The sequence below is a fragment of the Sturnira hondurensis genome, unplaced genomic scaffold (assembly GCF_014824575.4).
Source record: "Sturnira hondurensis isolate 20B ecotype Veracruz unplaced genomic scaffold, ASM1482457v3 Scaffold0009906, whole genome shotgun sequence".
Classification (NCBI taxonomy): domain Eukaryota; kingdom Metazoa; phylum Chordata; class Mammalia; order Chiroptera; family Phyllostomidae; genus Sturnira; species Sturnira hondurensis.
The window spans coordinates 634,016-661,676 of NW_028082537.1; the positions used below are offsets into that span (position 1 = coordinate 634,016).

The following is a 27,661-nucleotide window of genomic DNA, read 5'->3' on the forward strand; positions in this document are numbered from 1 at the left end:
TTAAAACTGTACTATTGAGGACATAGGAGGAGTTTAATCTTGAAAGAAGTGAACTATGATAATGCATTATTATTGTTTTACTTTTATATAAAATAATAAAGACACTGAACCTTGAAAAGCATATTGCTATCATTTAAAACTAAGTATATTTGGAGAGAAAGACACATTTTGAATGATTCACGAATGTAAGGCCACTGACACCCACATACACCTTTGATGCAACTGGATGTGAGTTGTCATGATAAACCTAAGACCCAGGGTATTATCAATGACCATGCTGCAAGAAACCAAGGTCTGATCATTCATGCTCAGAGAAACCAAGGTGAGAACCAAGAAGTGGAACCATTTTTATATTCTGCATTTATTTAAGCAAACCGAGTGTGTAGAGATAGGAAATTAAAGCATCATAATGTTTTACAAATACAGGAAGGAGACACAGAATATTAATACCCTGAAGAGAGTGCATCTGAGAACACAGTTCTGTCTCAGGAGAACACCTGCAGTGACCACACGGACGCCATGGCTGACACATCCATCCGTCACTCTTGTTATGACACCGTTCAAGTAGTTTTAATAGATAAATCTGAGATTTGCTTTTAAATGAATAATAATACTAATGATCATGGTAGCCTCGAAGGGTTTGTGAGTGACTACACCATAAACAAGTGATGTTAGGCTTAATGTGTTTTTCAGTGCCGCTGTACATTACGCAGGGGGGAATGTCTTATTACACAATTACTGTGACATCCACTAAAATGTGAGCTAGTTTGCATAGGTTAGTCCTTTGGACAGCACGATGTTGCTCTAGTCCCCCAAGGCTTCAAGATTCACAGTGTAGAGGAAAAAAAGGAATTAAAGCATTTCTACTAAAATATATTTTAATAGCTGGTGTTAATGATTTGCATAACAAAAGCCAAATTATCTTAAAAACATTGTGTTGTTCATTCTGTAAGCCCCTTCATTTTAACAACATTGTTTCCTCCCAAACTGTAAGCTCTCAGTTAGTAGGATCTTGCAAATTAATCATCAACCACAGTTCTACATACTTTGAAGCAAATAGAAGCCAAACTGCACAATAATTGAATTTTACATTTTTATCACAGGTCAAAAACCAAGCATTTCCACACTGGGCCTGTCACACACTTACGGCTACTTCTAAATGCTCAGCCATTCCTTGTGTGGACACTGACGAATGAGACCATAATGCAGATTTCTCTTTTGTTTTTTCAGTAAATCATCCTTAGTAGCAACTGGATTACAAAGAAGTATATACTATGCAAACTGAATACCATATAGCAAACACAAAAAGCATATGAAATTCCCATGAATACAAAAAAGTAACATGGACAACAGGGGAAGACATTTGTCCCGGGGGTCCATCCTTCCAGGCTTGTGGATTCCAGGAGTCTAAGCATCATGGAACAATGGACACAGAAGCTTCATATAATGTGAGTCTTTTGACCATCAGCAGTTTGACAGAGGCCTGGAAAGTACCCTAATGGGCATGGGCTACTTGAGGAGGAGACTTCTGCTTCAGCATTCATTTACATAGCTTCTTACATTTGTTTAAGTAGTGTCTTAACTGATGCTTTCTCACCACCATGCCATGGGACCCAAAACAAGCACACTTCAGCCACTTTTAGATTGTCAGAAGCAAATAGCTAAGGGATGATCAATTTATGAAGTGCGTTTCATCGCGTATAACGAATTCAGCCTCATAATTCTTCTACCCTATAATAGGTATTTTAAATCTCAAACCTAAAATTCATGTTTATGCATCTCAACTACATATAAATCTACAAAGAACATTTCAGAAAGTGATAGAAGGAGTGAGTATTTTCTAAAGTTCTAAGCCTTGAGAAGTAAAATACAATCAGCTATCACCCTTCCTGTCAGGAGCGTCTCACTTCCCCACCACAAAAATACCAGTCGTGGGTAATAAAATATCACTATAGAATAGGCAGAAGCTTGCCTGCTTGGTTTTCTTCCCCAGACCATAGTGAATAAACAAGGGTAATCAAAAAGGCACCTATTTTTGTATATATATCTATATTACAATTTTGGTATAAACTATATCCACTCTACATAGAGATTTGTTACTAAGGGATCATCCACATTTTCTTTATCTTTTCATTAAAAACATTCCACTGGAGGTGGACAAAGCTTAAAAACAGATACTCCTCTTCAACTTCCACTGTTTTAGAAAAGCTGGCTTCCCTCCCCCACCCCCACCCAGCCCCCACAGTATTGTTGTATTCCACACAGAGGATCCAGAAAGAAAGACTGTGGCAAAACTGGCTAAACTGTATCTTCGTCATCTTCAAGCAATGGACCTTAGTGGCCAGAGTGGGGCTGGTCTGGTCTCATCCATCTTCATACAAGGTGCTCTTGGAAATTGTGCTTCCAAATACCAGTGTGGTATCTGGAAGTAGGGGACGCCTGGAGAGATGCAGGGGCATCTGACAATCAGATAAAATGTTTCAAATCTGGGCTACACTGCCGATGTTTAAACTAAAACAAGAATACCCAAACAAGTCATTTTGCCACAGGTGAGAGACAGAAAGCTTTCCTGGAGATCAAGAATTAGTAAAAACATTACTACAAAGACTTACAATAAAAGCACTATATTCTGTTGCTATGCTTTTCTCCCAAGATACACCATCCGGGTAGTTTCATTTTTGAAGCCTTGAAAGGCATACCACACTGCCCTTGTGCTTTTATTCGGCTGGACAACATCCAAGGCAGAAAATCAGGTGCCTGCTCTCTGTGCTCGGGCACTCACGGTCTTCTGTAACTTGAATTTTAAAAATGTGTTTTTAGGCTTTTCTTTAGCTGTCAGCATTATGTATGAGATACCTCTTGCCAAATTGAAGGTGGGCAGGGGGTGTGTCGAAGGGGGAAAAGCTGTTCAAGAATGTAGTTTGGAAAATGATGCTGTAAAAATAGCACTTTGGTATTAAACACACGTTTCCTCGGTTTCTGCTGAGACGCTTAATATCCTAACAAGCTTCTGGAATAATGACAACACTATCCACCTAGAGGGCTGGGGGCACGTGACGTCTTATCTGTCCCCAGTCTTTACGGTAAAACAGCTGCCCTCTCGTGAAATTCTGATCAGATCTTCATCCCTAAAGGCTAGGGGCAGAAACATCTTGCTACACAAACATTATGTAAAGCTTACAATTTTAGGAGAATTATTCCCCAAGTAAGTGTTGACTTTTACATTCAATGAATCTGATTTTGAAATCAGTGTATGATAAAAACAATGAAACACCAAGCTGCTGCTTTCTGGTAACTTTCCCCCTTTATAACCATCATTCTCAGTCAGTTTCCTATGAATGCGCTACTTATCAAAAACAGTACCTGTCCTACAGGCAGTCTACAAATTGAATCGATAACTGCTCCTTATTTATAATCATGAAAAGCAGTCTGGGCGAAATGTAAATATTCACTTAATTAACAATATCATAAAATTGAGCAAGCTTTTTCCCCTCAGTTTTAATGAACACAATTTTTGCAAGAATATTGCAAGTTCAGTTTGTTTGTAGGTGTGTGTACAGGACATCAAAACCGATATAGGGTTTAATCAATTTAATCATAACTGGTCATCGCAACAAAGAAAACTCAGTCAAGCTGGTTATTTGGTAATCCATAAAGCTCACTCAAAAAAAAATCTTGTTATTCGCCTAATTTTTTTTCTTTTTAATTTTATGGCTCTGCCATGTAGGTGAAGCTTGCATGTAATACATTTTATTTTATTTACTCTCTTAGATAGAATGAAATTGCAGATATTTAAAAGTATTTGCCAGCCTTTCAAAGGTGTTAATGAATTAACTTGTGCCTTTGGACTGATAAACATTTCAGTAAAAGGTATTTTTAGAAAATGTTTTGTTAATTTCTTTGATTATATCCTGCAAGGATATGATATCATACAAGACCCAGACACTTTGTGACATTTTTGTAACTCTGTTTTTTCAGTCTCATCTCAACTACAGAGTCAGATCCTCCGTGAATGTTGCCCTGTTGCATGTCCCAGTAAGCGGCACACTCAGAAAAACACAGTTGCTGATGGATGGTAACACCTCGGGTGGTCTAGACAAAGGACTCAGGTGAAAGTCCTGACCAGCCCCGTAACGTCTGCAGTCAGGGAGGCGAGTCCAGCAAGAAATTGCAAGGTCACTCATTTGAAAATTGGACTCTACAACAATTTCATTTCCCCTGAACAACCTGTTGGGCCTGCAGCTGAACTCTCTGACGCCATCCCTCTCTCACCTCCTGAATGTGATTCAGATAACGAAAAACAGCAAGTGAAGAGAAAGTTCTTTCATCAACCAGTTTCAGCAGCTAGACTTCCATTCCAGAATCTGAGGACCATTTCCAAAATAAGAAGCCAGACCCCCTCTCTCCCTCTATGTAGAGTTTGTAGTTTTCACTCACTGGTTTTCTCCAGCACATTTCATGTCCCACTTTGACACTGGCTCCTGTTAAGTTTTGTTAAATTTTAAATCATCAGCGGCATTAAATTGATAAAAGCTGTTCAACAAACACCTAAATCACTTATTTACTAGAGTATATATCTATTTCCTAAGGTGTAAATCCTCCAAAACTAGAGTGCAATGCAGCAGGAGAATCTCAAGCAACTTTTCAAAATATGTGTTTCTGATGAGCTGGCAACTAGAGGAAAGGCTTTTAGAGATCAGCCACACTTTTGCTTTTAGTAAGAGAAATGGGCAGTGCAGCTGCCTATGTTACAGAAGCTTGAACCTACGTGTCATGCAACAGGGTGAAGGCTATTAGGGAAATAATATAGATGACCTTAAATTTGCCCTTTGCAGAGTACTGGTGAAGTTATTTGGTCCTGACATTCTGTGGAACCAAGCACACACTTGGGCCCATAGAATGTAAATGGGGAGTAGGGTATGCCTTGGTACAAGTAGGAAATAAATAGACCCCAGTTGGCCAAGGAAACAAAGAATTTTCTTTGTTCACTAGACATTTCTAGGTCCCTGAAGCCACAAGTCAATGCAATTTTAACCAAACTGTCATTCTGCCACTGCTAACATTTATTATATTAGGCAATTTTTCACTGGAATTGGAAATTGCCTAATGACTCCACAGCTAAACGGTGTTACTAAATTAAGGGAATTGGCTTCTGGTGATTCCAAAGTGACAGCTAAGAAGTCTCATATACTTGTTACATTTACAGGACAATCAACATCTCTATTAAAGTCTACAAAAATACATTTCCCAGAGGGTTCAGTAGCCAATCAAAAGAAAACAGTAACAATTAGCAGCACCAGGTCTCCAGACCGCGGGGGTTTCTTTTCAGGAATTGGTAACACTGCTGCTGTTCGCAGCCCAGAAATCATCCCTTCTTTCTGGTACCTGGGTGCCTAATTGTCAGAGTAAGGATAAATTATTGTAAAATAACTGCCAAGTTGTCTTAAAAGTATCTTCTATCTTTTAAAAAGATTAGGTTTAAGTGTACATTAGAATACAGCTCAAAGGGCAAGGAGAAATAACTAATTAACAAACTCAATGTAATTTGCTGGGAGCATCCCTGTCTTCCCAGTTCTCTGCACTGTGCCGTACATCCAGCCGTCGTCAATGGGCTGCACGTTGACGATGTAGTCACCATCCCTGAAGGAGACTTCGTCTTCATCCTGGGCACTGTAATCATACATAGCTCGGTAGGTTCTCTGGAAAAGGAAATACAGGGCCACACAATGAATACCAAAATAGCAATGGCCACAAATAACAATCGCAATAAACCAACACACTCATAAAGTAACTGGGAATGTTACCAAGTACATTCATTTCTGGAGATTTGTACATCGGAGCCTAGTGTCCCAGCTATGCTCATCTCAAGTTCACTAGGTTAGCAAAAAGCCTAACATTGGGGGCCCAGAATGAGGACAGAGCAAGCCGCTCAATACAGCTATTGGCCCTGAAACAAGTAAGCTCTGAATCAGTAAAGCCCAGCTCCTCTCAGCTTCAGCTGGCCCCAGAGACACCAGGTTACACTGACGCTCCCTAGTCCACAGTCTCCGGGAAACAAAACCCGACATGGCAGCAGACAGATCCAAGCCTGCCCCAGGTCACTGCAACTGGTCCCCTGGTGGGGGCAATAAACTTTTCTTAAAAGTTACTAAGAATTTTTGTTTCCTCTTAAAAATGTGTAAAACAAATAAAAGAAAAAAAACCGATGATTTCTCATTTTTTGTTTCTTGTATCATAATGGTATAAATTTAGCATGTAAGTGTTCTAAATATTAAGGTACATATAACTAAATCTTTATTACAATGAGGAAAATGTTTGCTTCCTGACTTCAAACTATGTTACAAAACTGTGTCATCAAAATAGTATAATATTGGCATAAATCCATGGAATGGAATAGAGAGCCCAGAAATAAACCCATGCATATATGGTCAATTAATTTATGACAAAGGACCCATGAATACACAATGGGAAAAGGACAATCTTTCCAACAAATTGTGTGGGCAACACTGGACAGCCACATGCAAAAAAATAAAACTGTACCATTATTTTACATAATACACAAAAATTAACTCACAATGGATTAAAGATTTAAATGTAAGACCCGAAACCATAAAACTCCTAGAAGAAAACAATGGATTTTAGTGATAATTTTTTAATTTGACACCATAAGTAAAGGCAACGGGAACAAAAATAAGTGGGACTACATCCAACTAAAAACTTCTGCACTGCAAAAGCAGCTGTCAGCAAAAGGAAAAGGCAACTTGTTCAGTGGAAGAAAATGTTTACACATCATATATGTGAGAAAGGCTTCATATCGAAAACATAAATTGAGTTTTGCTATACTTGTTTTCATTTAAGGTCAAGAGGTGAGCTAATATCAACATCAGACAATCTCAAAATCAAGTGAATTTGTAAACTGAGGAAGTTGGCTGAGACACACAGAATTTTAGAGCGACTGAAGATAACTTTCAAACTGCTGGCTGGGTAGTGGGCCGAGTGACTGTCTCAGGAGCTTGGAGAAGCAATTTCAGCATGAGATGTCACATTTAACTAAATGAGAAACGTCACTTGCAAATTTCACATTTAATGAATGAATCAATGTTTCAAGATTTCCAGTAGGACGACTCAAAGGCTTGTTGGCTCTGTCATTTAAGTTTTGGGGGCCATTTTGATTAATGCTCAGATTAACCAGTTAACGCGAACAAATATTTGTGCTTTATACACCCAAATGAAGATCATAATTGGCTAACACCAATCATAAAGTAACAATAAGTAGATTCTTTGTGTTTTATGGTTTACATGTTTTCACATCACACCTTCCATTCTCAATGGTTTATCTCTATAAGTCTTTTGCTTCCTTCAAATAGGTTGTACAAATGTCAGCACATTATTTATCCTTTATATGAACATGTACATGCCCATCAAGAAATAAATGGATAAAGAAGAAGTGGTACATATATACAATGGAATAGTACTCAGCCATAAAAAGAATGAAATCTTGCCATTGGCAACAACATAGATGGGCTTAGATGATGAAGACTCTGACCAGCCAGGTCCCGTGTCGTGGATGCAACGAATAAATTCACATGGACTGCAGAAGTCCATGGACAGCCTTCCATGTCATGTTTAGAAGTCCCGTGGAGAAAAGGGACGGCATGGCCACCCTCTGACCCCTGCCTGGACAGGCTTTTATTGCTCTTCTGGGAGCCTTACATCAAGAAGGGTCCTCATTTATTATGCACGGGAAAGGATGTTGCTGTTTACTTCTAACGGATAACAAAAAAAAAGGATGTTGCAAATGCAAGGGAAAAAGCAGTAGAACTAGTTACACTCCATCCTTGGGAGGATTAGCACAGACCTTAGAAAGTTACTTTAAAGATATGAAGTAAACATTTTCTGCTTTAATTCAAGGTGAAGGAGTTTTAGCAAAAGCAAGCCTCAGATCAGTCTAGATATCATGCAGGCCTGGTTCCCCATGGGAAAGCCAATCTGTGGGCCTGGCTCCTGTGTGCCACGTCATGCCTGTTGGTTTTCCAAACCAGGGCTGAGCTACATTTGCCACTGCCACACAGACCAGTTCCCTATACTTGGAGGTTGTTACACTAAGTGAAATAAGTTAGACAAATACTGCATAATTTTGCTCATGTGTGGAATCGAACAAAACAAAGCAGACTCAGAGACAGAACGAACTGATGGTGCCAGAGGGAGAAAAGGGTAGGGGGAATGAGTTAAAACTGTGAAAGGGGATAAGAGGTGCAAACTTCAAGTTACAAAAGAAGCCGTGGGGTTGTAATACATAGAACAGGGAATATAGTCGATAATACCCCAAAACTTTGCATAGTGACAGATGGTTACTAGACTTACTGTGGTGATCACAATGTAAGTAAATATCAAATAACTATGCTGTACACCTAAACATATAACATTGTATATTAACTTTAAGTTAATAATAAATTTTAAAATATAAAATAAACAGAAATCATTTTAGCATGAAAATGCATAATATTCTATTCCATGCATGTTTCTATTTTGCAGATGAAGTAGAATACCAGGGAAAAAGGAGTACTTCAAGCCCACACTTACTAGATTTGGTGAATGCTGCATTGACCTCATGGAAGACAGGCTGGTCTGGTGCATGTACCCATAGCCTTGGGAATGGCTTTGCTGGTAGGCTCCAGGAAGAACAGGCGCTGTATGTCAAATACACACACAGATTCCTTAAAGTAAGTCTCAAAATCCCCCTCCTAACCCCTCCAGTGCCTTCATTTTCTGCTAGAATCTTCTAAAGCAAAACAATATGTCATTTCTCAGTGCCATGTGAAATTGGGGTGGTGATGTTATAAGCAATCTGTAGGTTAGTATAAATCTCAGTAATTAAGGACATATTGAATATATAGAGAATCAGTTTAATGTGCAGTTAAAATATTAGAAATATCTGTTCATCTATCTCAGTTGCTATATTAAGATAACAAATACAAAAAATAAATTTCCCATAATCCCTTAACAATACTATGTTTTTACTTGGTCATGCAATCCCCTAAGCATTTTCAAAAAGTAGTAAGATATTGAAAGGAATATAATTGGATTGTCAAACCAATGAGAGAGTATAAGTGTTTTCACTGGATACTTGTGATATAACAGAATGCTCTGAATAGTTCAAGACATACACCTGAATGTTAACCTTTACAAAGGTAATAAGCACAGCATATATATAGCAATATATGTTTGTTTAGTGGTTAATAAGTCTACACTGTTAAAATAAACTTTTACTTAAACTATACATGAATTTTCCATTTTATTTTGGCTCTAAGTCAAGAAGAAATCAGTCCCCTGAATGTGTTACAAAAGCCTGAGAAACCAAACCACTTAAAGAGTGTCATAAACATTGTCCCTTCGTATTTAAAAACTACTATCAAAATAGTATACTTCCCATTTGAAGAACACTGAATTCTAGTGAAATCAACACAAAAGCTAGATAAAAAACCTACGAAGTCAGTGGACATATGCTTGTGTATTTCATTGTAAGTCCATATGTTTTAGTATTAGGTAACAGAAATATGGGGTTTAAATGAGGGCATTTTAGTTGCATGTTCTTCACCACATTTTGAATTAATTATATTATATGTGCTTGTAAAATAGTATAATACGTGTGCTGTAAAAATCTATAACAGGTTGCCATTTTTGTTCAATCAGGTTGAATATTTTCAAGGGGTATCCCCCAAAAGTGAAATTAACTTCTGTAAGGCAAGCTCTGGTAGTACAAGCTGCCCCCCCGCTAGGTGAGTGTCCTAGGAGCCCCTTGGTATCAGTGTGCCAGCTGGCACTGTTGGGAGACGCTGTGTTTGGCTTCAGTGAATTGTTTTTGAAGATGCTTTCAACACATTTGCCCGTTTCCTGATGGCTGATTTACCAGCGCCCCTGCCCGCACCATGCTGAGAGTTCACCAGTTTTTGTCCAAAACAGCATGATCCCCTCCAAGCCCTACGCTTCCTATTCACCTGATCTCACCCCGAGTGACTTTTTTTGTTTCCCCAGATGACAACAAAAAAGTCCTTAAAGGGAAACATTTTGCCAATGTGGAAGAGGTGAAATAAAAACAGCAGAAGCACGAAAAGGCATCAAAATCAATGAGCCCCACTGCTTTTGAGCAGTGGGGAAAGTCCTGATACAGACATTGCATCAAATGGAACATGCTCTGAAGGTGACTAAAATTTGAACACGCAAGAATGAATACACAATTTTTTATAAACAAATTTGGATTTTGGGGGGTTCCCCCTCGAAAAGTAATTATTATGGGTTTCTTTCTTCAGCACCGTTTTAATAATAAAATACTAAAGCAGATGTAATTCTTGGGTGTTATGAATAATTAATGTTTTATGAGTGGCATATTCATTCTAATGATATATGAGAACAGCAAACTAAAGAAGTTTAATCATCAGAAAATTATAAAACATTAATGTGTTCTCCAGATAATAATGACATTAGGTTGAATGGGGATTTATTTTTAGTAGTTCTTGAATTAATTCACATTACAATGTTATTACAAATTGTCTTTATTTAATGTCTAGATGTGTCATCAAAGAGAAATTGCCAAGATCTTTACTCCGATTTGTAGTACATTAGAAAAGTATTAAAACATTAAACATCAAATACTTCAGAGAACGGCGCTTTTTAACATTATCAACTCAATTTAAATATCTAAGGTCAAGAGATATAAAAGATATTGCCAAAATTCACTTGTGAAGAAAAATAAAGAAATCCCCATAGATAAATGCAGGCCCACTTAACTAGCTGAGTGAAAGGGCCTTTGCTGCGTGTTGGAAACCAGAAGCACTGACCATCTAGTTACTCTCTTGACTCTCTGAGAACATCTACCGAGCTCATGGGTGCACGGAGCTCCCTGCATGGCCCGTCAGTTAGCAAACCTCCATAACTGGTCACAGTTATTACTTCCCACCACGTTCACGGCCTCCTGGGTAGAAGAGCACTGACAGAACCAGGGCCCCCAAGACCAGTGAGGGCCTTTTGCCCAGTTAAAGAAATGACTCGATACCTAGAGCATGTCCAGTTAAATATATTAGCCAATCATTCCAACTGCGTACTCCAAATGGGCACTCCTGAAGTGTTTTTTGTCCATTACATGAGTCATTTCATTAACTATTATTGTAATCTATCTGTAAATGCTACATAAGTTTAAATAAATAACCCTGTAAACTTAAAATAAAAATTAATCTTTTAATTTTTTGTTATACTATTTAATTATGACCTTTAAATTTTAATGTATAGAGTTAAGTACAACCTTCTTAAACTATTTTGGGAAAGAACTAACAGGAACAAACAACAATGAAAAATAGAAACATTAAATATACCATCTCAGAGGCTATGATATGTTTATGTTTACACAGTTTGTATATAATCCCAGCTTAGTGCCTATCCATATTAATAATGAAAGAATGTGGTTTAACAGTATTCTCTAAATTTGGCTTCTAATAATCAAATATAGGTATGCCTACTCAATTACTTAAGTTTGACCTTCAAAGTGAACGTGTAGTTATTGTCAAATGTGGCAGGAAATAAAAGTAATGAATTTATCCAAAATATGCACAGGTTTGAGAGAGCAGGAGAGAAAGTGTAGAATGAAAAACCTTGGAGCAAACATAATATATCTAGTCCTTATGGTTTTTCTTCATGCTTTTCTGGATTATTTCCATTTCCCTTTCTGACCGTATTATTAAATGCAAGTTTCTTTGGGGTTATTGCACCTTGCCATCCACCTTATACCTGATGCACTAAAAGAGTTTTTTTAGGAAGCTCCTATCAGGGCTATGAAGAACATAACTGAGAGCCCAGCGGAATCAATTTACTAAAAGCAAATACCAATTGTAAAAGAGGCACAGAGTAAAGGGAGGGTAAGTAGTGATGGAAAGAGCCTTGACTTTGGGTGGTGAACACACAATACAACATACGGATGACATATTATAGAATTGTACACTTGAAACCTATACCATTATTAACCAATGTCATACCAATAAATTCAATAAAATAATAAGTAAAAGGAGGCACAGACATTGCTTTTTTATTGTTTTGTTACACAATTGCTTTTTATAGAGCATAGATAAGCAAAAGGAAATGGGAAGCAATGACTATGGAAATTGCATTTATTAAAAATTTGGTTAAAAGATAGTCCATGTGAGTCAGAGATTTCTTCCATAAAAATATGAAATGCAAAGGGTTGTGCATAGATATCAGGATAACTTCACAACAAACAAGGACTTAGTATGAAAGAGAAAAATACAGTGCCCTCTTTATTAACCAGTGGTGAGGCCCTACAAGTATTGGTACAGATAGATGATGATAAATATGCGATGGTCTTACAACCCGAGGTTTGAGTTGGAGAGGTTTTTATTTCAATAACATAAAAGTCACAAAGCAATAGCTTTCATTATCCTAAGGGAACAATAAAATGCAGACGGGTGACCCAACTTGCATTTTGCACTGGTGAAATTTATCGACCAGAGATCTGGAAGCTGACAAAAGCTCTAGGGATTTTAGGGTTGATGTGAGCGTCCCGCATACTTACAGAACCAAAATATCACCTTCACTGCACAGTAAAGTTCTTCCACAGGCAGCCAGGACTAATGCCTTCCATGTCATGTTTATTCTTATTATGAGAAATAAAAAACCAAAATAAAGAAGTAAGTAGACATGAGATCACAAAACAGAAGGTGGAGATGGAGGAAGAAAAATTTTAGGAGGCTACACAAACCTGAAAATGAAAAAATGATGAAAAATATGCAAATGTAACACAAAGATTAGAGCAAATGAACCGAAGAAATGTATGTACAATGAAATGAGAAAGGACCCAAAAAGAAGTCTACTTTGGGGGAATGTCCTCAGAGTAGGTGAAGAAGGGTGTGATGTAAGTGTCCCCGGTGTGCAGGAGTCTTGTACGTTTTCTTTAGTTATCAGAGCTGTTCTCATAGATAGATACATCCCCACTTCACAGAACAGAAACGCAGTGGCTGACCAATTAAGCAGGAAGGCAGTGGAACAATGATTTCTGCACTGTGACACCACAGCAAAGGCCTCCAGTCATCAAGGATGAGGTGGAGGTTTGGGAAACCTCCCCTTGACCACAGAGTAACAGTAGGTGGCCACACTCCAAACTCAAATAATAAAATAAAAGTAGTGCTTTATTGATGTCTTGGCCCATTGGGGCTGCTACACCAAAATACTCACAGACTGGGTGGCTAGACAATAAACATTCATGTCTCACAGTTCTAGAGACTGGGAAGTCTAAGATTAAGGTGCCAGCAGAATCAGTATCTGGTGAGTCTGGCTTCCTGGTTCAAATTTCTGTGTCCTTCTGTGACAGAAGGGGAACAGGGAGCTCTCTGGAGTCTCTTTTATAAGGGCACTAAATCCCGTTCATGAGGGCTCCACCCTTATGACCTAATCACCTCCCGAAGGCCCCACCTCCTAACCTCATCACACTGGGAGTTAGATTTCAACATGTGAGTTTGGGGGTGAGGGAAGACAAGCATTCCATCTATAGTAAAGGCTAACTAAAGACATAATACAGAGACAATTGTGGGCCTTTTCCTTGAGGCTTACTTCTTGAAAAATCCAGAATAAGGAGAGAATCACCAGATTTCCAATAAAAAAATACAAGATGCAATAAAATTACTGCCAGATTTTCTAGTCCTTGACTATGGTTTTATTAGCTAATGCAAGTCAAAAAATGTTTTGGGTTTTGTTTTCAGGACAAAAAAAATCTCTGTTTAGACTATTATAGGGGAATTGCTAAACTGAAGGAAAACAAAAAAAGAGAAAGAATAAAGAGGCTGCTAGTTTTGAACAAACTATTAAATAATGAGCTAGGTCCTAACCAGACCTTATCTAGGCCATAAGCAAGGTGGTCGAGTAACTGGTAGTAAGACAGGCCCAGGCCGTGGACCCTTTAGCACATCCGGAGTTCCATGTCAGAACCCAAGTCCTCAGGGCATCGGATTCTCTCCGCAAACCGCAAGTGGGGACTAAATCCACATTGACTCTAATTCAGCAACAAAATGCTATTTTTTAATCTAAGAGAACGCCTAACAGTATAGAGAATTCTTTTCCTTCCCTGAAAACAGAAACAAGCCAGATTGCCTCTAGCTTTGAAATGTTCAGTTTTTAACGATAAACTGTGACTAGACAGCTGCCTAAAAAACAAGCTTGCTATATCATAAACTATTAGCATAAAAATAAAATGATCTACAACCAACTTAAACAAGTTTCAAAGGCATGCATAATCATCACTGTGATACAAATATGTGCTCAAATGTTGGAAATGATATGTAAAAATAAAAGTGAACATTGCTATTTCCAGTGTTCATTTTGCACTCAGGCAGGGGCCACGAGCTGGAGAAGCAAAAAGGCGGAGGAGGAACCATCTCGTCATGGTGGTTTCTGCCCTGGCTGCATATCACATTCACCTGGATGTTTAAAACCATGTTGTGTCCAGATCTGTTGGGAACTGCTCTGCCTGGTTTCAGAAGCTGTAACCCCGCCATGGCTAAGGCTGAATGAGCAACCTTTGGACCATAAGCCACTAAGGAGACAAAGCTTATTTCCCTGGCAGGAGCACTGCTCCTGCTCCTTCTACTTCATCCATAACTGGCCCCCAATGCTTGATCAGTTAGCCAATGATGGGTAAGATTCCTGAAGGGGGGAAACAACCTAAAACAGGCACAATCATGGGGAGGACACCAAGGCAGGGCTTGGGGGACTATAGCAAAAAGGGGTAATGGACCCTCACCCCTCGGCTTTGACATAGCCTGAGTCCTCATTCTGTCTGCAAGAAGTCTCCTAATCTCTTGGCTGCCTTACTTCCCCTGCCTGACTTAAGCCTGACACAGTGACAGAGGGTGGTACAGCCCTGTGCTGGAAAGGGCGGGTTCCATGGGTGATCAGGCCTAAGAAAGAATATATAAAAGAATATATAAAATCCTGCCCTGGCTGGTACAGATCAGTGTATTGAGCATGGACGTGTGAAGCAAAGGGTCACTGGTTCAATTTCCAGTCAGGGCACATGCCTGGATTGCGGGGCCAGGTCTCCAGAAGGGGACATGTGAGAGACAACCACACATTAATGTTTCTCTCCCACTCTTTCTCCTTTCCTTCCCCTCTCTCTAAAAATAAATAAATAAAATCTTAAAAAAATAAAATCCTGTGAAACCTGTTCTGCTAAGAATGCTCTCAATGAAATGATAAGGATCCAAGCAGGAAATGAGTTTGTTTCCCAAAGTTTTGTAGCCCTTTAGCTAACAGACCCTGACTCAGAATAAGCCCTCTTAGTTCTTTGTATGCTATCGTTTCATCCTTACTGCCTGACAGTGATTAATGAAATTTACCTGCATTCCTGTGCAAATTGAAACCCAATAAAAACCTGTCAAGGCAAGGGTCAGCACGCTCTCCCCTCGAGAGAGTGGCCAGGCTACTCTGAGGCACTTCCTCCTTGAGGGGGGTTAGCTGTGCTGTCCCTTTTTCTCCACAGGACTCAGTAGTCCATGTGAATTTTGTCTCATGTCTCATCCAAAACACTGCGGACACTGCAGGCAGGAGTCTGCATCACAGATCCCCCAGAACAATTACATCAGAATGTCTGGGGTGGGAATGGGAGGGACTGAACATTGGTGTTTTATTTTTTAAATCTTCCAAGGCTTTCCAATGGTCAGCCATGATGATAAACCCCCGAGCTATTGCCAACTTCCTTTTTCTCAGGTGACACAAATTTAGGGGCACGTGTGGTCTTATTTAAGCTATTCCCAAATTCCCTCTCTTCCCATGAAGTGGACAATATTTGGGTCATTCTCCCTAACCCCAATTCTTATGTTGAAACATAACCCCAATGTAATGGGATTTGGAGGTGGGGCGTTTGGGAGATGATTGGGTTGTGGGGGTAGAGCCACCATGAATATTAGTGCCCTTCAGAGAACAGGCCAGAGAGCTAGCTAGCTCCCTTTCTGTCATATGAGGGCGCAAGAAGATAGTAGTCAGCCACCTGGAAGAGGGGCCTCACCAGACCTGCCCGTGCTGGCAGCCCAATCTCCCACTAAAAATCTGAATGCAGAACCCCAACTCCTGACTATAGCACACCAAAATGATCACAAAATTAGTGACAAGACAGCACAATATTAATCTCCAAATAGGCACTGCGGGTTCCAAAACACGGAAGAGCACCGAAGCTCCCAGAACAGTAGGTCCTGGCTCTGACGCTGTAAGTGACCATTCATTCTTGCTGGTGGGGCAGCCGGGAGTGAGAGGCAGGGAAAGTCAAAGGAAGGGAGGTGTAAAGGCCTGGGGAGATATGCACCTAGGCCGGTATGCACACAGAGGTTACTCTGTTTTTTTGTTGTAAACTTTAGAGTGTCAACCACATAAGAAATTTATGTCTGGGTGCTGATGAGGTATGCTAGAGCATCTCTGGAAGAAATTACAGTGAGCATAATTCATTCACTTTTGGAAAAGCAAGCTCAAAGCACAGAAAGTAGCATTACTTTAGCATTACAGAAAGTAGCAATGGCTTTCAGATTTCTTGTAAGGGCCATTTTAGCATCTGATAAGTCTCCAACTGTATTCAGTCGTTGTTTCTTTTTCCCATTGCCAATGCTTATCCTATTTTACCCAGAGCAATTGTCATTCAGTCCCCTTATCCTGTATGAATAATTTCAAGTCTGTGCTCAAATCACATCTCCTGATATGACTCCAACCACTTTCCCACTGAGCATCAAAGACCTGCCCAACGAGACCTCCTGGCAGTGCCCCAGACCGGTCTGCAGAGCGCGGCTGAGCACGCTGCTCCCCCAGGTCAGCGTCAGAAGAGTGACAGGCTCCTTCCCACAGACATGCTGAGAATTTAGTTGAAATACAATTAAGTCCAAGAGTTTATTTAACCATTTTCTTCCCCAAACTCAAGCAATCATGTTTATAATGTTATTTTAATCAAATAAGATTAAATATTTAAAGATTTCTGATTACCTGTTAATTTCTAATGAACTGCAAAAGAAAACATACAGGTTATGTATTTTTTGGAACTGTACATACATGTATTTTACTTTTGACTGTCCATTTACATATTTAGCTTAGTTGTCTCAAGTAAGAACTTCTGAAATACTGTTTAGGGATTCTGGAGTTCCTAACTATTAAAAAAAGTACAAAATTAGTTACATTTTAAATTATTAGAAAAAGAAAAACTCAGAAAAGCAGGATGTTCTGATTTCAAAGTTAACTCGTTTGTAAGTGTTCTCCAACAGAACTGAGCTAAAACATAACATGATCTGAATATAACTAGAAATTTTAAAATATCTGTTATTTTGCCTCAGAATAATCTAGCCAATTTACATCTTATATCTAAATTTCAATTTGCATATTTTTTCTCCAATTTGTTTCTAATTTTTAGTTACTTAAGCCAGGATAAACTCCCCAACCTGTAACTATAAACCAAACCACAAACATAAGCAGGATTGTCACTAAGGGAAAAAGAAATAATCCCTGTCCCAAACTTCAGAGTCTTTAATAACATTCTCATGGCACAATATCCGTATGGTATATATCTGTGTCTATACATACACCTGCAGATTATCCCTCAAAGCAAAACAAGAAAGAACATACAGGGAAGTACAGTATGGGTAGCACATATGTAATTTGGGGCAATTCTCCGAGAAGATGAAAGCAGCAAAGAACTTAAGAGCAGCAGGCAGAGAGGAATGCTGTTCCCATTTTGGTAAGCCATATCACCAAGCCCAGCTTTCGGACACAAATTATGTCATGACTAAATAGTCAGCTCACAGCAAATCCCAATTTTCCTTGGTGAGTAAAACTGCAAATATTGCATAAATCAATCTTACACAGAAAGATGCTTAAGTACAATGAAAGAAATGCACATAATGCCAATGCAGAGGGTATTCTGTAAATACTCATTGAATAAATAGATACAACTGAAAACTGGACTATTTGTCTTTTGTCTTGTGTTAATTAATTCAAATCTTAGGGAATATCATCAATCCACATGGAGTTCCCAAATACAGTTTTACATCAGATACCCTAAGTGACAAGGCACACTAAATATTACATGTATGAATATCTCAGTATTGATTACATTTCTGAATGAGAAGGGATTTTTTCCAACCAATAGGCATATATGAAACTGACTCAAAAGAAAAAAAAGAAACTGACTCAATGTGTCCCTGACATGAATTGAAGGTAGAAAACTGTGGGGAAATGAATGGAAAAGACTATGTGGGTTTCACAGAGCCCAGGCTCCAAGTTCAAGGTAAATGGCTGGGGCTGGAGAAGTGGGCAGATATAAAGAGACACAGTGAAATAGAGGTAGGGTGGTGAGCAACAGGTCATTGTGATCAGAGACACAATTAGAAGGACATTTAGACAGGACACAGGTAAGATCCAAGATCTTGAGAGTCTCGTAAACAACAATCTCAGTACACACAGGTCAGGAATATGGTGAAAGATAATCATTAAGAACGAGAATGTCTAAAACGTGTGGCCCAGGGAGATCCACAGTATTTTGGGGGAGAGATTGGGCAATAAGGAGCAGTGAATCTGACAAGAGAAGCGGCATGACAACAAGCCTAGGCTACAGTAGATAATGAACAAACAAAATGCAGAAACTTAACCCATCAGCCACCAATAGCAGCCCATAGAAATTTAAAGTAAAGTCAGAATTCAGTACCCACAACCTATTTAGCCTGGGGTTTGGGGCTGAAGAATGTGGGGCACCTGGATGAAACAGGAAGTTGGGGGAGAGCAGAGAAATTCATATCTACAGGAAAAAATGTTATGACTTTACTGTTTTATATAGGACAGACTCATAAACATGCATGTTGGAGAACTCTGTTCTCCAACTTGGACACCAATTTTGATCCATAAAAAAAACCCAAAACCCTACTGTATCCAATTTCATAGTGAATGTTCAACAATATGAAAATCAAGAATACCTATTCTGTCCTTTCCATGGTCGCCACTTCGCAATTTGCATAACTCTCCCAGCGTTTTCTCACCTGGTGCAATGCTTTAGCCACATTTATATCTTCCTGATGATCAAATCTCCCCTTTTCCCCAGTCAGCTCAGCTTCACAGGAAATATACTTTTAATGTTTTATTGTTAGCTACTTTAAGTATCAGATGTTTGTCCTTCATACACATATGGAATCCTTTCATTTAATTTTTGAAAATCAATAAAAAACACATGTGCCTCTTGGAACAGGTGTTATTCATTAGTGTTTAATCCTTTCCACAATTTCACACTCAGAAAAGGAAACTTAGCATGTTTCTTTCATTCCAAGTCTATTGATGCTGAGAACATGAGTTTCTTTAGGTATTTCAATTCAATCAGAGTCCCAAACCTTTTTCTTGGAGGAGCAGAACTAACAGAACATTTCTAAAATCTGTTTTGAAACTTTTTGAAATTTGTAACAATTTCTAAAAAAGTATACAATGTGTGCTTTTTTAAAGGCTAGATGGCTAAAAATAATCACATAATATTATGCTAACTGTATTTTACATTATAAAGGAATCTTTAATTTTCATTGAGATTAGTTTTATCACAGAGATATAGTATTTTAAATTTTTAATATTTAATTCTAAATATTCCTAAACTTAAATGAAGACACTAAAATATTACTTTTTTGATGGACACTAGCAAACTTCTCACATTCATATCAGAAATAATACTTAAACACAGTGAAGAAATAACACATGTGAGATTTCCTGTCGGCTATATTTTCCTTTTAGAAGTCAGGTGAGGAAGGAGTTAGCGTTTGGAGGAGGTCTGAGGGTTGGCCATCCATAATCAGAAAGCCGAAGTAGTGGCTAAAACAGAAACACTGTCAAGTTTACTGTAAATGGAGACCAAGGGTTCAAATTGAGGAGTGTATTTTCTAGTAGACAGTTCTGATTTTAAAACTATGCTCACGATTAAAAACCAATAACACTGAACATGGGCAGAATGTTATCTATAAATCATAAAACACAAACCCTCAATGGGAAAAGAGAATTAATAGAAAAAATTAATGAGAATACAAGACAAGAGATAGTGACTTCATGGAATTTATTCATATTAAAAGAGATTGTGAAACACTGCTAGTTGAGTGCATTATTAATAATGCACCAGTTCAATATTTCTGTTCTCAAATTAAAGGCAAATTTAACTTCTAATGACAACTGTTGTCCTTAGGAACTCAAAGCACATCCTAGTGGTCTTTGCTGAATCTAGAAAGGTGATTATTTCTTCTTGCATTTTTGCCTCCTTTCATTTAGCATTTTACTCGTGAGCCCTCCCCAGTCCCGTGTAGGTACTGGAAGAGAAGCTACATGCCACGCTCATTCTGTCTCTGCAGAGGTTCTGACAATGACCTGGAATACAGTGAGACAGAAACAAGATGGAGACAACTGTACTTGAACAACAATTTTAAAAAATTAAAAAAAAAATAAAAACAGTTTTATTTAAAAAAAGAAATCATAAAAGGTATGAATTTCAGAATTTGGATGTACACTTCTACTTTGCCGAGTCTCTACTCAGGAAAGATGTTGCAACTAAAATACACAAAAACTAAGATGAGAAGCATTTGTATGAAAACAGAATTGTTAATGTGGGAACAATTTACTGATTCCTTGATATGGAAAGTCATTAGCAGACTCAGGCTTTATAATAAACATCGGTTATAATGTTACGTCCTAGTGATAACGTATTACGTCACTACTTTTTAAAAATTATAGTAAGAATTATTATTGCACTGTTACTCCTAGGTCAAATTAGCTTTAAACAGACATTAATAAAGATGAATGCCATGGTTTCATCATTTAGTACATGTAGCAAAGCTGCTTATATTTCAGATCAAATTTAATTTGAATATGTTTATACATTCCACAATGTTTATTGAGCATCTACTGTAATACAGGTTCTATTCCTGGTGCTAATTATGGACTAGAGAATAAAAGCAGGCAGCACAATTCTGTTCCAAAAGAGTTTATATTCTAGGGCAGACACAGACACTATACAAATAAACCACTTAAAACATAATGAAATACCAGGTAGGAGAAAGAGTTATGAATATATACCCAGAAGTAGGATTGCTGGATCATATTATAATTCTATCTTTAATTTTTTGAAGAACCTCCACACAGTTTTCCATAGTTGCTATACCTCCTACATCCCCAGCAATAGTGTAAGAGTTCAAATTTCTCCACATGCTCACCACAACTTCTCTTTGGTGTTTGGCTGTTTGTTTGTTTGTTTTTTAACAATGGTCATCATAACAGACATGAGGTAATATCTCATTGTGGCTTTGGTCTACATTTTCCTGATATCAAGGGAATACCTGTGGCTCTTTGTTTACTGGGGCACTATTCACACTAGCTAAAAATGAATACAACCCAAATGACCATCAACAGATGAATGAATATACAACATATGGTATAGACATACAATGAAATATTATTCAGCCTTAGAAAGAAGGAAATCTTACATTTCAACAATATAGATGAATCTTGAGGACATTATGCTAAGTGATACAAGCTGGTCATAAAAGGACAAATAGCGCATGATTCTACTTATTATGAAGTGTCTAAAATACTCAGAGTATTTTATAGATCGGAAGGCAGAATGATGGCTGCCAGGAGCTGGGGTGAGGTAGGGATGGGGAAGTGTTGCTCCGTGGGTAAAAAGTCTCAATTATGAAGATCAACAAGCTCTAGCCATCTGCTGTACAACATAGTGCCTATAGATAACAAGGCTGTATTGTACACTGTAAAGTATATTGAGGATAATTCTCACAGTTAGTGTTTTTACTACAACATCCTCCTCCCTCACACACACCTCAACACAGGAAATTTGCAAGTGGTGGATATGTTCACTACCTTAATCATGATAATGGTATCATGGTGTATGCATACGTCCAAACTCATCAAAATGTATGCATTGAATACATGTGATTCTTGTATATCAATTATGCCTCAATAAACCTTTAAAACATTATTAAAAATAAATCAGAGTAAGGGGACAGAAAGTTATGAGTGTATGTGGGATCAGGGTTTTCAATGTAGAGTGATCAAGGAAACCATTTCAGCTTACTTGACATTTAATCAAAGGAAGCATGAGCACGCAATGGAGTAAATAGCCTCTTCAATAAATGGTGTTGGGAGAACTGGACTGGTACACGCAAAAAAAAAAAAAAAAGGCACTAGACCATCAACTTACACCATACACCAAAATAACTCAAAATGAATAAAAGTCTTAAATATAAGTCATGATACCATAAAAGTACTAAAGGAAAACACAGGCAGTAAAATTTCAGATAGCCCATGCATCAATATTTTTGCTGACACATCTAGAGCAAGGAAAATAAAGGAAAAATAAACAAATAGGACTACATCAAATTACAAAGCTAAAGAAACCATCATCGAAATGAAAAGGGAACCCACTTTTATGTATAGGAGAACATATTTGCCACTGATACATTGGACAAGGGTCTAATCTCCAAAATATATAAAGAACTCACATGACTCCACACCAGAAAGACAATAAATCCAATTAAAAAATGGGCAAATGATGTGAATAGACATTTCTCCAAAGAAGATGTATAGATGGCCCATAAACACATAAAAAAATGCTCAACACCACTAGCCATTAGAGAGACGCAAATTAAAATCACAATAAGACATCATCTCACATCTATCAGAATGGCTATCATTCATAAACCAACAAATAACAAGTGCTGGCAAGGATGTGGAGAAAAGGGAACCCTCATGCACTGTTGGTGGGAAAGCAGACTGGTACAACCTCTGTGGAAAACAGTATGGAGTATCCTCAAAGAACTAAAAATGCAACTTCCTTTTGACCCAGTTATTCCACTGCTGGGAATATACCCTAAGAATCCTGAATAGACCAATTCAAAAGAACTTATGCACCCCTATGTTCATCACAGTACTATTTATAATAGCCAAGCTCTGGAAATAGCCCAAGTGCCCATCAGTAGACGAATGGATCAAAAACTGTGGTATATTTACACAATGGAACACTATGCAGCAGAAATAAAGAGGAAGGAATTCCTACTCTTGCAACTGCATGGATAGAACTGGAGACTATTGTGCTAAGTGAAATAAGCCAGTCAGTGAAGGACAAGGATCTCACTTAGAAGAGGAAGCTAATGAACAAAATGAATGAGCAAAACAGAACCAGAGACATGGAAATAGAGAACAGACTGACAGCTGCCAGAGGAAAGGGAGTGGGGGGAAGGGTGGTTGGAAGGGAAAGGGGCTAGTTAAAGAGCATGTATGAATGACCCATGGACATGGACATGAACAAATGGTGGGAGTGAGGGGTAGGCTGGATGAAGGAGGGCAGAGGGGGGAAATTCGGACAAGTGTAATAGAATAAACAAAAAAAAATCAAAATCAGAGACCTGAAGGAAGTGAGCAAGTGACAAAAACACACAGGACAGTGTTCCAGACAAAGGGACCAGTGACTGCAAAGGCTCAAGGTGAGAGAATGCCTGGCATGCTGAGCCAGCCAGAAGATCAGTATGACTAGAGCAAGGAGGCTGGTGGGAGATAAAATCGGAGATATGATCAAGGGCCAGACTGTGGAAAATTTTGCAGACTGTACACCATGGTTTTTAGTCTAGGTGTGATTGGAAGCCATTAGAATATTTTGAGCAAAAATAGAATCAGATCAGGTGCAGGTCTTTAAACCATCGAGCAGCTAAGTGGAGACCAGACTGAAACAGGCAAGAATGGAATTACAAAGACCAGGAGCCTATTTCTGCAATGTCAGGCAGAGAGGATGGTGATTTACTCAGGGTGCAGCAGATGTGGTGAGAAGTGGTAGTACTGGGGACAGATGTATTTTGAATATAGAGCCAACAGATGGATTAGATGTGAAACATTGATAGGAAGAAAGATGATCAGAATGATTCCACAGTTTTATTCTGAGTATTAGGATGAATGATTGTGTCATCAACTGAGATGATGAACAAAAAACAAACAAACAAATAAAGCACCAAGAACTGATATTTGTTTGTTGCTAAGATAGGAAATAAGATTTTGGTTCCAGACATAAAATTTGAGATGCCTATTAAGCATCCAGCAGTTGGCCTTTTTGTTCTGGAGTCTGGGAGTCAACAGAGATGCCTCGGTGTTAGTGTTTCTGCCTTTCTACATAAATGACAAACATCAACGATAAAAGAGGTTGCAACGTTCCAAATAAAAGTCCACAGTCCTGTCTCTACAACATTAGCCCTTTAGAAGACTAAGAAAGCCTTCTGGTCACTTGATGTCCAAGGTGTTGATGCTCTTGGTAGGATTTAAACCACCTAGTACAGCCTGGATTTTAAGACAAGCTCCAAAGGCAGAGATTCAACCACCTACCAGTGTAGGTAACAGGTCCTGTAAATAGCCTCCCAGCCCCACACAGGATAAAGCCCAAGGAAAGTTCCCTGAAATTATGTCCATCTGAACTCTCTCTGAAGGTACTTGGCTCAGCGCTGGCACACTCTGGTTTTGGTCCTTGTCTTCTTCAGCCCATCTCCTGGACACACACAGCCCCTGGGCTCCAGATCTGTCAAACGCACCAAGTTTCCAATGCATTGTGTTCCCTCATGTGCTACTTTTCTGCCCCAGATGTTCCTTTCCCACTTCTCTGCCTAATTCTAAGTCTAGGCATTACTCCATCACAATGCCTTCCTCAACACCATGGCATTATGTATGTAGTACACTCACCAGAACACGAGTTCTTTGAAGACAATTGACTGCATCTTTTATTTTAGTAGTTCCCAACATCTCACATACACAAGAGATACTAGATAAATGCCTAGTGAATGAACAGATGGAGTTACAGGTGCCTATAAAACACTAGGAAAATTGGTTCCTTAATCGGTGCACTGCTCTCTTGATATGCCTGCTGACAATATCCCGAGAGCTCCAGAATGTACTACAGCCTCTACTGCAACCTGACCTCTTTTAAGAATATGTTCCATGGTATGAAGTGCTGTAAACACAACCCAGTGAGGCCTGTCACAGGATCCAAAACTTGTTTTCCATCAGTTAAGGCAGAACTAGGTCATCCCAAGAAGCTTCTTTCACAGCAAAATGGAAAAGATTGACAAGGCTGAAACACTGAAAATGTCTACTTGAAAAGTGTACCTGCTTTTCCTTTGCTATCATAATACTTGTATGTCCCAGAGGAAGACAGAAACACACAAAAGACCTGAAGCAAAACTGAGCATAATTTCAAAATGAAAAAGGTAAACAAGGGAAGAGGTTACAAACATAAAAACACCAGTGATACAAAGCGCTGTATGTGAAGGAGAACCAGGGAAATACAAAGTGGTACCAGAAGGCTAATACATGTTGCAGGCAAGTGAACCAAGGACGACCATGAAGATCAAAGAAAACCTTGCAGTGAAACAAGCAGAGACCATCAGGATTATTATCTCATAAGAAACTGTGTCAAATGAAAATAAGTTAACCTAATCTAATACCAAAAGGCAATAAAGATGATTTCCAATACTATTCAAGAATCAACCCAAAATTCAATGAAGTTGAAGTAAAAGCCTCCTTTATTGCATCAAAGTAATCCAGTAGAGATGCAAAATGAACACCCTTTGGTAACTCTGTGTCTTGGAAAGTAGATTGAAACATAAAGAAAGCCCAAAATAATCACATAAGAAAATGGAAATATTCGGCAATCAAAGCAAGATGGGATATATCATGAGAAACACACGACTACAACGATGATTAAAATGTAAAGGAGAAGGCTGCTACGTTAATGCTTATGAAAACCAAATGAGAGCGATGAAAACGTTGGGCTTTCGCCTCAAGAAAATGAGCTGATCGTTTAACCTCCTGTGCCAACAATCAGGATTTTCTCTAACTCAGAAGGAGGACCCTACAAATATGACTCCCATAACTGCTCAGCCATTTAATCTACAAAGTAAAGCAGACTGCCCTCAGGACATAGAAACATTCTCATACATAGAAGGTACAGAAAGAAAATAAAAGTTCGTTTAAATGGATGGCACTTAGGCCAGGAAGTATAACATTTCTTAGAAAGCTTCTTGTCCTACATCTTTCCTGGTACAGATGTGGAATCTTAGTGAAATGAGGTTAGATGACCTCCCGTGAACATAGACCAAGCAGTGAGAGAGCACGGCTGAAGTTCAACGGCTCATCCTCATGCACACCGTGGTGCCCCCACGGCGAGCATACCACATACACCCCTGGACAGCAGGGAGACAGCCCAATTATTAAAGGATATCACTCTGGGGCATAAAACATTTCAGCACAAAAAATCCTAATCTAAGTTTAAAGAAACCAAGAAAATATGGATGAAAAGGTGGCATATCTAAATACCGCCAACATTTTCTTCATCTTACCATTAACATGTACTTTTCTAAAATTCTTTGCAGTGTCTAGAGTAGTATTTACACAAATGCACACGATTGACTGTCAGTACTATAGGCACGACAGGCTTCCATCAAACAGCTGTCACGACCATAAACATTTTGTTCTTCTACAGAGTCGGTCAGCACCTCCTCACCAGGGCCCAGCACACGACGCATTTCAAAGGAGACCAGAGATTTCAAAGCAACTGCCAAGCTGTAGATCCTGCCCTTTCCTTCCCCACCACAAAAAAACACACTGGGAATGTTTCCGCTTTAGGGTTTTCAGCGGTGCTTTAATGTCATCGAAACATATCAAAACATCACCAAGACAAAAATATATGTTCTTGAAAGCCTTACACAACAGAATTTTATTTAGGAAAAAAATCATACTTACAGTTATGTATGTAGTTTTTGTATTTAATGTGTTAGTTTACACCTAAAACTAATACAATGTTATATGTCAGTTATATCTCAATTTTTAAAATGATCAGAAAATAATTTGGCCATTTCATTCATTTATTCGTCAAATATTTGCTGAATGCTTATCCTAAGAGCTGGAAATAGATTAGTAAGCAAATCAGCTAACATCCCTGCTCCGATGGAGCTTCATTCTAGCAGGTGAAGAGGTAGGTGGTCTCAAGTGCTAATGAAAGAAAAAAAGCAAGGTAAAGGGACAGACGGGACAGAAAGGGCTGCTATTGTGTCTCTGGGAGTTAGAGAGGGTCCCTCTGAGAAAGTGACATCTGAGCAACAGTGTGAAGAAATGGGGTGCAGCAAGCCAGCATCCGGGGCAGACGGCAGTATTCCAGGCAGAGGAACAGTAATAGCAAAGGCCCAGGCGGGAGCTTTCCTGGGAGGTCTGAGTAAAGCAGGGAGAGCAGGGTGGTGGGAGTGAACAAGTACAGAGTGGCAGGAAGTGAATTCGGGGTGGCAGCTGGGGCCCATATTGGATACAACTTTATTAGTGATGGTGAGGGTTTAGGTTATATTACATTATATTTTAGAATAAAATGAAGGCCGAAGAGTGACATGATTATGTTTCAAAAAGATCCTTTTTTATTTCTTGAGGAATCTCCATACTGTTTCCCACAGTGGCTGCACGAATCTGTATTCCCACCAACAGTGCACATGAGTTCCCTTTTCTCCACGTCCTCACCAGCACTTATTCTTTGTCTTTTTCATAATAGCTGATCTGACAGGTGTGAGATGATACCTCATTG

The 27,661-nt window shown here is 38.8% G+C and overlaps 1 protein-coding gene across 1 annotated transcript in view; it reads right to left on the bottom strand.

Moving 5' to 3' along the window:
• Positions 1 to 337: 337 nt before the first annotated feature.
• Positions 338 to 27,661, bottom strand: part of NEBL (nebulette) — a 161,552-nt gene continuing 134,228 nt past the window's right edge. The window contains 2 exon segments of the mRNA XM_037058095.1: positions 338 to 5,699; positions 8,584 to 8,690. Coding sequence (XP_036913990.1) covers positions 5,523 to 5,699; positions 8,584 to 8,690 — 284 coding nt within the window. The 3' untranslated portion in view covers positions 338 to 5,522.